Source organism: Rattus norvegicus, chromosome 3 (genome assembly GCF_021556685.1).
Source record: "Rattus norvegicus strain SHRSP/BbbUtx chromosome 3, alternate assembly SHRSP_T2T, whole genome shotgun sequence".
Classification (NCBI taxonomy): domain Eukaryota; kingdom Metazoa; phylum Chordata; class Mammalia; order Rodentia; family Muridae; genus Rattus; species Rattus norvegicus.
The window spans coordinates 119,545,107-119,559,221 of NC_141536.1; the positions used below are offsets into that span (position 1 = coordinate 119,545,107).

General features: G+C 35.3%; 1 protein-coding gene and 1 long non-coding RNA gene across 17 annotated transcripts in view; one reads left to right on the plus strand and one right to left on the minus strand.

Moving 5' to 3' along the window:
- The window catches only part of LOC120101670 (uncharacterized), a 95,268-nt gene that overhangs the window by 56,126 nt on the left and 25,027 nt on the right, over positions 1 to 14,115 (plus strand). For 2 of the 3 annotated variants that reach the window (XR_015684623.1, XR_015684624.1), the window contains one exon: positions 327 to 530. The exons of the other annotated variant lie outside the window; for it this stretch is intronic. This is a non-coding gene — a long non-coding RNA (uncharacterized LOC120101670). The remainder of the gene's footprint in view (positions 1 to 326; positions 531 to 14,115) is intronic. 3 annotated transcript variants of the gene reach the window in all.
- Positions 1 to 14,115, minus strand: part of Gpcpd1 (glycerophosphocholine phosphodiesterase 1) — a 44,729-nt gene that overhangs the window by 18,818 nt on the left and 11,796 nt on the right. For 8 of the 14 annotated variants that reach the window (XR_015683200.1, XR_015683201.1, XM_087653345.1 and 5 more), the window contains 4 exon segments: positions 13,124 to 13,205; positions 7,262 to 7,337; positions 5,596 to 5,637; positions 3,161 to 3,284 (listed from right to left, as the gene is read on the minus strand). Coding sequence is in view for 6 of the 14 variants with exons in the window: in XM_087653345.1 (XP_087509471.1) it covers positions 3,161 to 3,284; positions 5,596 to 5,637; positions 7,262 to 7,337; positions 13,124 to 13,205 (324 nt within the window). In the remaining 8 variants the exon portion in view is untranslated. 14 annotated transcript variants of the gene reach the window in all.

Sequence of the window (14,115 nt, forward strand, 5' to 3'; positions counted from 1 at the left end):
TGTATTGACAAGAGAAAATAATGAAGTCTAGTAAGAATAACTCACAGAATGTACATAAATGTAAGTTGAAAGTATTCTTAAGTAACAAAAATGAGACAAAGAATATCCACATTGCAAGTTTACTTACTACACTGCCAACTATAGCTAGTTCTAAATTTCTTAGCCTTCAAACAACAGGAACTCTTCTGTGAGATCTCATTTTAGACAGATAATCTGGTAGATGAATTCATCTCACAGGCACAAACCAAGCCTAGCAATGCATTTTTAAATGTACATTAGAACTGGAGGTTTAAACTAAACACTTTCCACTTTCCTCTTTTCCACAGTGGTAATCCAGATACCTTTAAAAAGTAACTGCTAGGGCTGGAGAGATGGCACAGCAGTTAAGAACACTGACTGCTCTTCCAGAGGTCCTGAGTTCAAATCCCAGAAACCACATGATGTCTCACAACCATCTGTAATGGGATCTAATGTCCTCTTCTGGTGTGTTGGAATGCAGCTACAGTGTACTTATAATGAATCTTTTTTTGGTAAGTGCTAAAGAAAAATATTACTAGCATAATATGAACTTTTTGTTTTGCTCATTTGTGTGAGATAGGGTTCCATACCATGGTGGCCTCGTACTAGGTATGGAACCCAGGCTCTACTCAAATGCACAGTAATGCCATTGTCTCAGCCTCCCTAGTGCTAGGCAGGAGACAGGACTTGGGGTTCTACACATGGATAGTACTATCTGCCTTATATATGTATATGTAACTACTTTTCTAATCAAATAGACCAACCAAGAATCTATTAATAAGCCTCATAGCAATAAAAACAAAGACCAATTTCCCAATCTACAGGAACACAAAGACTAGTCTACTCAAGAGAGGCAATAATTGTAGATACTTTTATTGCCAAAAAGAGCACTAAGGTCTGTTTGAAATATTTCTTCCATCAATTAATAGAGATTAATGAAATGAAGTACTGCCAATGTAGAGAACAAGTTTTGTAGAAAGTAACATTTAAAAAAAGTTATCCTATATTTGCTTTTACTTTTTGAGAATTGAACCTGGGGCCTCGGCCATGCTAGTAGCATTCTAGATTTAAATGGAAACTGACTTACAAATAACAAGATTTTATTAGTGTAGACTGCTCTCACTGTATAAGTCCCCATACCAACCACTTCTGCAAGCCATATAATTGAGGTCTCCTTGACAGGCTAAATATGCAGATTACTACTCTATTAATAATATTGTTCTGATACTGCATTACAGAATCCATCGATAACTCCAATAAAAACCAGCATCTCCTCTCAGAGAGCAAATTTTTTTTTTTTTTGGGTTCTTTTTTTCGGAGCTGGGGACCAAAGTCAGGGCCTTGCGCTTCCTAGGCAAGCGCTCTACCACTGAGCTAAATCCCCAACCCCCAGAGAGCAAATTCTTAGGAATTGTTCTAGACAAGTATTAACTAGCTAGAGGTATAAACCAGGGGATACCGGAAATGTACAGAAACAAGCAGACAAGAGAAATGCTTAAAAGAGTTAAAGAGGGGGCAAAGAAAGGGGTCTGTGATGGAAAAGATAAAAGGATCTCTTCAGACAGTTTTATAATGCTGTAGTCCACTACAAAGATAACAAAGTTGTTTTTCACCTATGAATGAGTCAATCAGAAAGAAAACAAGAAAAGTATCTTTACAAACTGGTACTACTGAGATGCATGCTCACTGCTACATTGAAATGCAAAAGCTACACCAAGCTTTGCAAGTTCTGAGGCCCTTACAGACACATCTGTTTTCTAATGGCAAGTTCTGAGGCCCTTACAGACACATCTGTTTTCTAATTCATGGGGGTAAGTTTACTGACTAATACAAATTTGGGTAAAAATGATGGCCCAGACTGTCTAGATATGCACTCTTGTAGAGTTTAACTACAGAGTTATAAGAAAATATTTCACAGTGAGTCTGATGGCATTTAAAATATTCAAAACCCTCAAAGAGATTTCTATATAAACAAGAATAGCATAAGATTCAGTTTTGCTGTTTTTTGAGACAAGGTTTCTCGGTGTAGTCCTGCATGTCCTGGGAATTCACTCTGTAGGCTGGCCTTGAACTCACAGAAATTCACCTGCCTCTGCCTCCAGAGTACTGGGATTAAAGCTGTGTGCCACCATCCATTGGCAAGAATCAGTACTGATTTTGCATTTAAAAAAGCAAGGAAAAAAGTACTTACTAGTGAGCCAACTAAAGTCTGCAATGAGCAATGAGACAAGTCACTAACCTGTGCAGAGTAGTGTATGCCTATAATCTCAGTACTCACTACTACTGACACACAGTAAGGTCAAAATACAAATAGTCAAGGCGCTCATACTACATTCTATCACAATAGCTAATACAAAGGGCTTAAAGGGCTACCCACTTTCCTTACCTGTGATTGGGATGTACATTATAATATATTTAGGTAAATACAAAGATTTATAGAATACCATTATAAATTTATATTAAAAAAGGTAACCTCAAGATCTCTCATTACTGATAAATGAACCTTTCTACTCAGCTTTGACATTGTACCAGTTACAGTATCAAAAGTTACACAGCAAAACTTGATTCACAAAAACCACATGATTAAATGTTGAGTAAAGTCAGGCTACATCTTAAGGATCCCTTAATCAGATTTATGTTCAATGATATTACAGAAAAACTAATTTGGCTACTGTTGTAAAACTTTTTCATCTATCCCTCAAACAGTGGAAGAGAAGGAAACAAAAGAGTTGAAAGGAACTGGAAGTAGAAGAGGAAGAAGGAGGAAAGAAAGGGTGGAAAGCACAATAGTCTGAAGCTCCCAGGATGATTTCTATTTTCATTGTCCTAACAGTTTTGACTCTAAAGGCCAATTCCAGCAATCATTTCTGTTTATGCCATTTTTCTCTTACAACAAATCAGTTCTGAAATCAATTTGAAAGCAATCCCTACAGTTATGAAAGTTTAATTTTATTTAAATTACAAAAATACATGGGCCTAGAAAGCACTTGTTTTGAAAGGCAAATACAAATGTGTAACAGTAGCAATCTGAGGAAGGCAACAGTTCATTATCCTAGATCCCTATAACTTAAACCACGTAAGTCAGAAACCTACAGTAATAGCAAAAGGCAATGGTTTAAGTAAAACAATCACATGGTCATACCTAAATCTAGATTTTTTGAACTTTTTCTTGGTAATTGAAACAGGAGGTTTCTCAGAAAAATGCAGACGCAGTCTTATTTCAGTCTGACAGGTAAGCCATCCAGAATCCAGTGTTTCAACACCATCTGGCAGGATAAATAGGAGGGATTACATATAATTACATATTTTTAAGCAGTCTGGTTATACATATTAAGATATGCATATTAAGAACTTTAGTTCACATTCATTTCAGTACTGTTACTATGTAACATTAGACATTAAAAATAACTGTGTTGCTCTAATTAAAGGTAATCTTAAATGTATCACTAAAAAAGAACTTTCATTTGAAGTTAGAGAAATGACTAAATGGCTAAATGACTGCTATAGGGACTCAGGTAAATTAAGAAAGTCTATAAGAATTGCCACTGGGGTTGGAGAGATGCCTCTCTGGTTAAGAGAACTGGCTGCCCTTCTAGAGGATCCGGGTTAAATTTCCAGCACCCACATGACAGCTCACAACTGTCTGTAACCCTCAGTTCCAGATGTTTGACACCCTCACACAGACATACATGTAAGCGAAACCAATTAATTCACAATAAATTTTAAACAGGCCAGGCATGGTAGTATACAACTTAGATCCCAGGACTCAGGATACAGAAGCATTGGGGTCTCTATTAGTTCCAAGTCAGCCAAAGCAACAAACTAGGAGACATTGTGTCAAACAGATAATAAAAATAAATTTTCCCTGGGCATAGAAAACCTTCCATTCCAGCACTCAGGAAGCAGAGGTAGGGAGATCTCTGAATTAGAGTGAGACCAACTTGGCCTAAACATACACACACACACACACACACACACACACACACACACACACACACACACACACACGGGGGGGGGGGAAGGGAGGGAAAAGAAAAGGAGAGGGAGAGGGGGAGAGAGGGAAAGAGGGAGGAAGGGAACTTGCAAAACTTCATAAGATATCCAACTAAAATTAAGTGTAAGACCAGTATTGAAGATTTGAGAAATGAGAAGAACCAAACTGGTATAGTAATATGCTGTTAACACTGCTTAGCTAATACATTTTCATAAATAACACAAGTGCTTTAAAAAAAAAAAAGCTTTGCTCCTGAGGTATATCTTAAGTTGTCTTACAAATGATCAATTTTCAAATAATTATAAAGTAGGTAAGATCAAGGAAATGCTTACTAACTAAAGCTAATTTAATATGACAAGGGAAGTGAAGATCATTTCTATCTTTCTGTAGCCAGAAATGCTATAATTTTTAAACATAAAAAGTAGTTAACATGACAGATAACATGTTGTGCATTATAGCTGAGAAGGCTACCCCTTTCTGGCCTCTGAGAACACCTGCTCTCAGATGCAAACATACATACAATTAAAAATGAAATAATCTGGGGTTGGGGATTTAGCTCAGTGGTAGAGAGCTTGCCTAGCAAGTGCAAGGCCCTGGGTTCAGTCCCCAGCTCCGAAAAAAAGAAAAAAAAAATGAAATAATCTTAACTGGAAGTGGTGTTAACGCAGCCAAGGCTACACAGTGAAAGGTTTCAAAAAATTAAAACTAAAGTCTAAAAAAAAAAAAAACATGTTATATTTGTAAATACAAGGTTTACTGCCATTGCATATACACTGCCTCTGTGTTTAATGCATATCATAAATGCTCGCCAAGACATTCTTGCCAAGAAAGCACACTCATCAGCAGCAACTCTGGTTCAGAGTCAGACCTAGGGCACTTCTACCCCTGTCCCACTTCTGACTCCCATGTACAGCACCCAGGAGCAGACAAGGGAGCATAGCAGTCTAATGAACTGGGAGACATCTGACCACTGGAGGATGTCTGAAATCTGAGAATAAAGTACTTACCAGAGCAGAAAGGTATACATTTTAAATATAATTGAAGATAAAGAATTTTGAACTTAACTAAAAATTAGTTTTCATTGAAGAGACAGCCAGAATTACTAGAATATTCTGGCTATCTAGATTTATTGTAAACACATTATTTAAACATACAAAATATACAAATTTAGCTTACAAATATTTAGCTCTTTATATGTTTAGAGCCACTATATTTCAACATAATATTGTTAAAGAAAGAGTATGCCAACATTTTCATACTAATTATATATAATTTTAATTTTTAAAAAATATTTGTAGCTAGTTACTGGTAAAATACCATTAATTCAAAACATGTACACCATGTGTGATCAAATCAGAATGACTAGCATATCCACCTTTATCAGGTATATGTCTTTATAATTATGTAAACTCAAAAATCTGAAATGACCAAACTATAAATAAGTTTGAAACTATTTATGATTTAACAAAATATACTTGTCTCTGATTTTCAACAAACTGTGTTATCTCATTGTGTTACATTTTTTCAAAGAGATGTTAAAATGTTAAGCATATTAAATTTTCCAAAAATTCAGTCTCACTTACTGTGGATTCCAAATTGTCCATCGTCAATAATGATTTCGTTTTCTAGAATTCAAGGAAAATAAAAAGCCTAGTTAAAAATTTACGATGTGTACAGAATGAATTGAGAATTTAAATACTGCTTAAAATGATACGTCTATTACATAAGGCAACCTAAAGTGAATAAGCATGTTCATTGTAGCTCTACATAAGATATTTCCTCTCAGGAGACTAGCGGGCAGTGTTGGTCCTACAGACCTGAGTGACTGCTTACATGGAAGGTCCTGAAGGTGCCATAGAGGACTGAGAGGAAGCTCAGCACACCATACATGAGCCTAACCAGCTGCTGGACAAGAGATGCACAATTCAAATGCTTATTAGGTGGTGCACTTCTGGAACTTGGCTAAAGTGTGGATTTCCTCAAACCCCAACAATCTCACAGCCAGCCAAAAGCATTATAAACAGCATAAACTGTGCACAGAGAGCTGTGGAAACCCACCAAGAGTGAGCACTAGCACAGCCCCTCACCATTTCAAGATCATGAAAAAAGGATGCAAAGCTATGCCTAGTAAATCATGACGTGTTTCCTTAGTGTTCATCCCAGCTTTAAGAAGCCTGAACTATCTGTCAAAACAAACGGGGTGTCTCCTAAAGATTGTCCAGCAGACTGCACACTGTCTTTGTTTACATCACCTTCCCCCAAAGCAGGACATAATTTCTCCAAGAACAGAAAATCATTCCACTTCTCAACGCCAAAATATATTTAATTTCAAGATGCATCCAAATGCATACTGTTTAAAATACCTAATTTGCTCTGACCTTCAATAAGACTATTTTAATTCTAAAGATGCTGATATAAAAACTATCAAAAATATATTAAAACATATAAAAAGAAAACCCTAAGGAAGATGGAATGAGACATCTATAAGCAAAATGTGTTCTTTAAGGAGGGCAAAGCAGAAACTCCCACCAATTCCTAAACTACAAAACCCACAATTTTGATTTTCTGTAGTAATAACTAAAATATGCACGTCTCAGATTAATCCAATTCACAAATACAAGTGAGTAGTTTCATGTATGTAAAATGGGTTTCAAGATCTATTTTCAGCATAGAAAAGTTAGCCAAAAAAGAAGAGAAACGCCATTCTTGTCACAGAAGGGGAATAACATTTGAAATGTAAGTAAAGAAATATATCTAAAAAAATTAAAAATAAATAAATAAAATTAAAGTATCAAAAAAAGTAAAAACAAGACAAAACAAAAAGACTTCTGATATAAACAACAGAACAGCAAAAGGGAATTTAAATGAATTAGAGGAATATGTCAACTATAAGAAATGTAAATTCATTTTACTAGTATTTAAAAAACAAATAGGATAACTTTATTAGCATAACTTAAGAGATTGTTTTGGGTCAATTATTTCTTAAAATGTTCTCTAAACTTGAACAAGAAATCTAATGAAGCCATGACTCCTCGAATGTTATTACCTTCCAACTCTAGATTGAAATAAGTCTAATAATCTTAAACCCCCAAACAAAAATAGACAAGCAATTCTAATGGTTTATAGAGAAAGGCTGTACACACTGAAACGTTAAGTGAGATCAAGAGCACTGACAGTGCATCATGTCCCTGTGCAGCACATTAGCAACTCTATGCAGATGCCTCAAACAGATGCAGTTAATGCCCATACCTAAAGGGGTTATTGATCGTGGTTGTAGATGAGTCTCCCACTTGTGAACTATGACTTGACATGGACCACCGATAGTCTGCAATTTAAAAGTTAAACGTCTGCAATAATTTCTTATATCTTATTTTCTACCCATGATTCCACTAGATGTTTGTGGCCTATGTCTTACACTAAATGAGACCAAGAAACAAGAAATTCATCTTGCTAGTTATTCAATACTCTATGTCCCAAATCAGGCATGTACCCAGGTCACAAAACATGATGAAATACTACCAAAAAAAAAAGTAAAAAGCAATAATAAAAAGTACTAGATAAACTGGCACACAAAACTCTTAAAGCCATTTGCATTTACTTTTGGTTTAAGTTTTTTGTTTTTTTAAGAAAATTTAACTTCATGTCAATACTAATTCTACTGTAAATTAAAATTAACACCAATTATACTTTCTTTGGTATGTCAAAGGGGTGTTTCTAAGTATTTCCCTGCTCTACTAGGAAGGACTGCACGTTTAGAAGACAGTCTTAATAGGCCTATGAGAGTAGGGATGGCAAGAGCAAGTACCTCGGGATCACTTAGCACATGTTACTGCAGGAAGCCAGAGGTATATACTAATTTATTACATTTCTTTTTTTTTTTTTTTTCTGTTTTTCGGAGCTGGGGACCGAACCCAGGGCCTTGCGCTTGCTAGGCAAGCGCTCTACCACTGAGCTAAATCCCCAACCCCTATTATATTTCTCATATTACAATAACCCACATTTGCAAAGAGAACAAAAGAAATCCTAGAAGAATACATATATAAATGGTTAAGTTTGAAAATAATCGATTGTGATAAAATGGAAAATAAATTAACTTCAAATTTCAGTTGTATGCTTTCAAGTTGAAAAAAAAAATCATAGTATAACAATTCCTGATACTGTTCTTATGTTTCCTTACTAATGAAGAAAATGATGTGCAGCTGCTGACACAATTTTACAAGAATGAATTAACAGCAAAGGCCCTCTGAGCAAACTCAAGGCAGAGTAAAGAAGCTTACATTTAAAAGTATGTGCCAAATGAATTTTTATATATTCTGATAATAAACAAAATACAGAAAAGCAAAAATATAAAAATTATCCACTTTTGTACTATTTCAGGATTATTACTACCAACATAAATCTCTGAACCTGTGAATATAAACTTCTCTGTGTATATTATACTCCTTTAGATGGCTCTTCCATTGTTGATTTAATTTGATAAATGTACTAAATGGTAAGCATTCAAGGAAATGGGCATATTATTAAACACATAATTCCAGAACAGACTAAATTTTTTTTCAAATTTATAAACAGTTTTAAAAACTACAATAGTACTGGAAGTTTATTCAAATCATTAACATTGGACAGTAAAAGAAATTTTCTTCTCAATACCTCCTCCCATTATATTAGTCATGCTGAATATTATAATTTCTAATACACTAAAAAATTACATTTAATTCTGCATTATCTGCTATATACTTAAAACTGGTTTTTTAAAACATTCTGTGATTGTGGGTCTGTGAATGCTCATGCAAACAGACACACTTCTATCTATCATTTAAGCTCCAAAGAAGTAAGTGTATATATATTAAAAATAGGCATGTTTCTTAGGAATGAAAGCACCGACTGAATGAGCTAAGCCTTTTTGCACTCAGTCCACCTTTCCCTCACTCTTCTTCTACCTCTAAGCTGCCAAAAGCTGTCTTTCCTTCAAAGATTGTTTCCTTCAAAGATTCTTAACAAAAGTCAGTAACTAAATGTAAACTAAAGCATGCCATGAACAGGGATAAAAACTAGAGGGAGAAAAGGAGGGTTTATTTGCTTTAGAGAATAACTCTATGATAGTAACTACAGTATCTAAATCACCTAAGAACAGCCTTGTGAATTATATATTTCATAGGAAAACTACTTTAGTAATAATTTGAATACCATGACTTTCAATTTTAGCAGCAAACCCATTACTTACACAATAAAACTGCCCCGACTTGAACAGTCCAAAGGACCAGTTTAAGATGATTTCTGTCTACAAACATCCTCACTATAGCTAGACACATGGTGGCTGGTACACAGTGTTAAGTGTAAGAAGCAAACAGCACACCTGCAATCCCAGTACTCAGCAGACAGAGGCAGGTGGATCTCTGAGTCGGGACCAGCCTGGTGTACACAGCAAGTTCCACACCAGTCAAGGCTACAAAGTAAGACCCCTGTCTCAAAAACAAAACAAAAACCCTAATTTATAAATACATTGATTTTTCTACACTGTTGACTATGACTTTTATGTTAGAAAAATAATTTTCAATTTAAATTTCACTGATGTGCTTTAAAAAATAAGGCTGGAAAATAGTAAACTTTATGCTAATATGCTAATCTAATGTGCTAAATATAATCATCATTCTTTAAAATTTTGAGAAAGAACAGTTCAATTCTGCAAATGATATGTTAAGTTTAAGCTTATGGAAAAAAGTGAAAGGTTATCTTTGGAGAAAAGGTAACAAGCACTTTATTAGCAATAAATATCTAGTTACTTCATAATATATAAAAGTATATGACTGTGGAAATGTCTCTAGACATGTATTCTGTTAGTAATATTAGAAAATATGTACAATATTTTCTGAAAAGATTTACTTATTACCTTCTTTTTTTTTAACTATGTGCAGGTTATGTCTGCATGTGGGCATGTCCTGTAGATGCCCTTGAAGGCTAGGTATCAGATGCCTTGAAGTTGTACCCACAGTTGTGAGCCACCCAATGTGGGTTTTGGGAATCAAATTCAGTGCGCTTAACCACTGAGCCACCTCTCCAACCCCTTTTGGTGCCTTCTTAAATACTTGGATACCACTCAATTATATCAAGTACCAAAAGAAACAAAAGAGCGTGGAGCTGTACTTAGCTTACGTCATTAATACATCAACACACAATACATTTTGAGTCAGGTAAAGGCACTGCTTGCAGACAAACTTCCAATTTTCAAATTTTTACTGATTTCTCTCTTCCCACAATTTAAAAAAACAACCTGCATATATGAGAACAGGTTTTTTTTGTTGTTGTTGTTATTACAATACCCAACTCAGTATTATTTGACATTTCTAGTAAGTGCAATAAGAAAATGGTCATCCTGACATGATTCAAATAAAGGAAGATTGAAAGCATTTAGCATCTAGAATATTATTACATAAAGAAGCTACACTACAAAGTGACAACCTACACTTTTATAAAAATGAACAATTAAAGTAAGATTTAATAATGACTTAAATTAGTCATTAGCATTATAAAAAAGTTAACTCCTTAAATTTAAATTTTAATTCCTCAACAAAGTAGTTTAGGCTGGACAGACAGCTCAACAGTTAAGACACTGGCTGCTTTCCAAGAGGACTTGGGGTTCAGTTTCTAGCATCTGCATATTATTAGCTCACAGACTTCATAACTCTAGTCCCAACTGTGATGGTACCAGGCACACACATAAGGTGCACAAACATACAGACATGCAAAGTACTCATGAATGAACTAAATAAACTTTAAATCATATTTTAGTGAAGTTGTGGAATCCATGAACTCTGTGTGGACACACTGTTCTAGGAATGTGTTTACTATATAATTAAATAAAGGGAACAATTGTTACCTGTAAAATTATTAAAATGTAGCATACTAACATTTTATTCTAACTTTACAACTTCTAAAACAAACATGTAGCTTTAAGAAACCAAGAAAAGGGGAGGAGGGGCTCACAATGTTCCCTTCCCTGTGTTCCAGATTGGCAACGTTATAGGGTTAGACATTTTCTTTATAGTGTTATAGATATTGCCAAGTTGCTCATTCTCCTGTTAAATCTCCAATTAAATGCACACAGGCACACACACACACACACAGAAAGAGAGAGAGAGAGAGAGAGAGAGAGAGAGAGAGAGAGAGAGAGACACAAACTGAGAAAAAGGACTTTACAACTCTACCGAACTAAAAAAAAAAAGAACATGTCAAGGAGAAGCAAAGTATAAAAAAAAAATAATTAAAGTATCCTATAATTCTCGAAAGAAAATAAAATATAAATGATGACCCTGTATTTGCTAATGATAAATTTAGTGATGAATGGGACTCTGTATTCCAAGCCCTTCACTTTATGGATAGAGCTGACCTCCATCTAAGGATGAAGAACCACACAAGCTCAGCTGCTAAATCCTGTGGAACCCTAGCTGGACTCCCACAACTCCTGCCCAGTGACCCACTCATCAACTTTCCATCAGCTTCCATCAACCCTAATATTCGTAATATATGGATTCCACTCATTGGAATACTTTCACGATTCAGATTCCTTGTGTATGTGTCTTTGGCAATACACTACTCTCAAGACAAAGTTTCATCATAAATAGAAAATGTTTCATTTTAAAAGCACCACTAACTTCTAGAAGTATCATTTAGGCTAGCAGGAGGGGGAAAAGTGTAACCATATGCATGGGGTTTCATGTAGCTATTTACTCTAGTCCATGAAAAACATACTTACCAGGGCAGCCCCTGCATCACACGGTACATGAGTACACGATACAGAGCAAGCACCTACTTGAAGAAACACACTCACCAACATATACTGTAAACTTTTGCAAGTATTACAAGGGAAATTCTGTTACTGTTTGGTAGATGTCCTGCCAAGTTTCCAAGAGGAATCAATGGACTGATTGTTGCTTTTGGTTACATATTCTATGAAAATATCAACACTACAGGTTGTCTTACTGTGGCTTGTGTTGACAATAGTTTCACATAACTATGCCCAAAGGACTTAATGACTTTTACTGTCCAGATTCCCTTTTCTCTTTCTATTACACAAAGTTTTTATACGCCAAGACTCAGAATTCTAACAACATGAGTGATTTGTTTATCTACATATTGTTCAATTTGAACTGGAAGACCTGACCATGAGGTTCAACCCCTAGACCAAATAAACATGTTCTTTGTTGCTAGACTATTGTCAAGATAAGCCAACATAATGATCACCCATAATGTAATTTAAGTTCAATTACTGAATATTTACATAATATTCTTATAATTAAAATAATGTAATAGGTGCAAAAGACAGCTGGAGTGGATTTGTCAGTTTTTATGAGTTAAAAGAGTAAGGTAACATTGATTGCTACTATTTTTTTGTATATAACAAAAGTATCCTATAATTCTCGAAAGAAAATAAAATTCCCATAGGCCTAGTCCATATTGTTTCCCACACATGCACAAGTGAGGCAAAGATAAAAATACAAAGGGAGAGATCTTTTCATTAAATAAATTGACGTCGGTAAACTAAGGAAACAAGTTAACATTTTCCTTCTCTGAAAATGAAAACAATCCTAGAATATTAAGCTGTGGACAGGCAGGCAGACTGAGTGCTAATAGGTGATCAAAGTTTTCAAAGACCCTGCCTGATCAGCGGCATCTATGGGAAGCTCCTAGAGAAATCACCCTTTTTTTGGTAAGCATTAAATAAATACTGCAGCCAGTAAGGGATAGATGACTGCCATGAAAAAAAATTAAAATATACTTCTCTAAATGTATTTGTATCACAGAATAAAAACAAATTTTAAAACCCTATAATTAGAAGCTAGTTTACAAGGTTACAAAAATGTACAGATGAGAGAATACTGGTTAAGACATTGCAGCATATACTTACTATTTATTAGTCATTCAAAATCCCATGACAATGTCTGTGAACTAGGTACTTACCTGCTTCTCTTTTTCTTCTTCTGCACTAAAATGTTATTAATAATTCTATTCCTTATTTGACCAAAACAAACTCATTTTACTTCCAATGTTTTGAAACTTAAATTTGTTATTCTGGAAAGTCCTACAGAAATAAAGTATATAAAGAAAACATACCTTTGGTTCTAAAAAGCAGCCTCTGAAGTAGCGGTACTTCACGGACATTCCTCTACTAAGAACAATCACTGCTTTCCATACACTGACGTGTGGGGACAAAAAGAAAAGAAAGGAATGCATCAGTATCAAAGTAAAATGTATGAAGACCTCATAATTCACAACTTCCCAAGTAAGGACTCTACCCATGACTTAACTCCAGGCTTGCCCCTGGGAAGTAGGGATGCAGCAATTAGCCCATCCTCAAAGAGTTTGCTTTCCTGTGTGGGTGGACAAGCCATATACACTAAACTAACAAGGCTAGGTAGAGTGGAACAGGTCTGTAATCCTAGCACTTTAAGAGGCAGAGGCAGAAAAATTCTGAGCTCAAGGACTGCAGAGCAAGTTCAAGGCATGCATGGGCTACATGGTAAGATCCTGTGTTTAAAAAAAAAAAATCAGAAAAAAACCACTACAAATTCAAATTTGAGGAAGCTTTTAAGTAGAATCCCCAGTGAAAGAACTGAGCTAAGACTTAAAGGATAAGAAGGAACCAGATACACATATTGCCACATGAACTCAAGGCAATACAAGACTGAAAACTGTCCATCCTCTCATCTTCTAACTTACCCAGAGAAGCTTCATGTTACTATAAGGTTTTGGAGTACACCCTTCAGGTCATAAGTGAGCCATGTACACTGTTAGTCTCAAGCCTAGCTGTTCTATTAACTTAAAATAATCCTCTCAGCTGTTATGTGTCTGTCACAGGGACAATGGATGTATATATGCATCCAGTACTTAGCACAGCCAGTAACACAAATAACCTCAATCTGAATAAGTGCCACCTTTACTGACATCTTTTCATTCTATCCTAACCACTTTGTTGTGAAGATTAGAAAATTAAAGCCTGGACCCATGAGCTTTGCCCAAGACAACAGCTAACTGCATACACTAGATCTGTCTTTCCTTCTCCAGCACTAGCAACTGCACTAGCAGTAGACTTACACTGCTGGTGA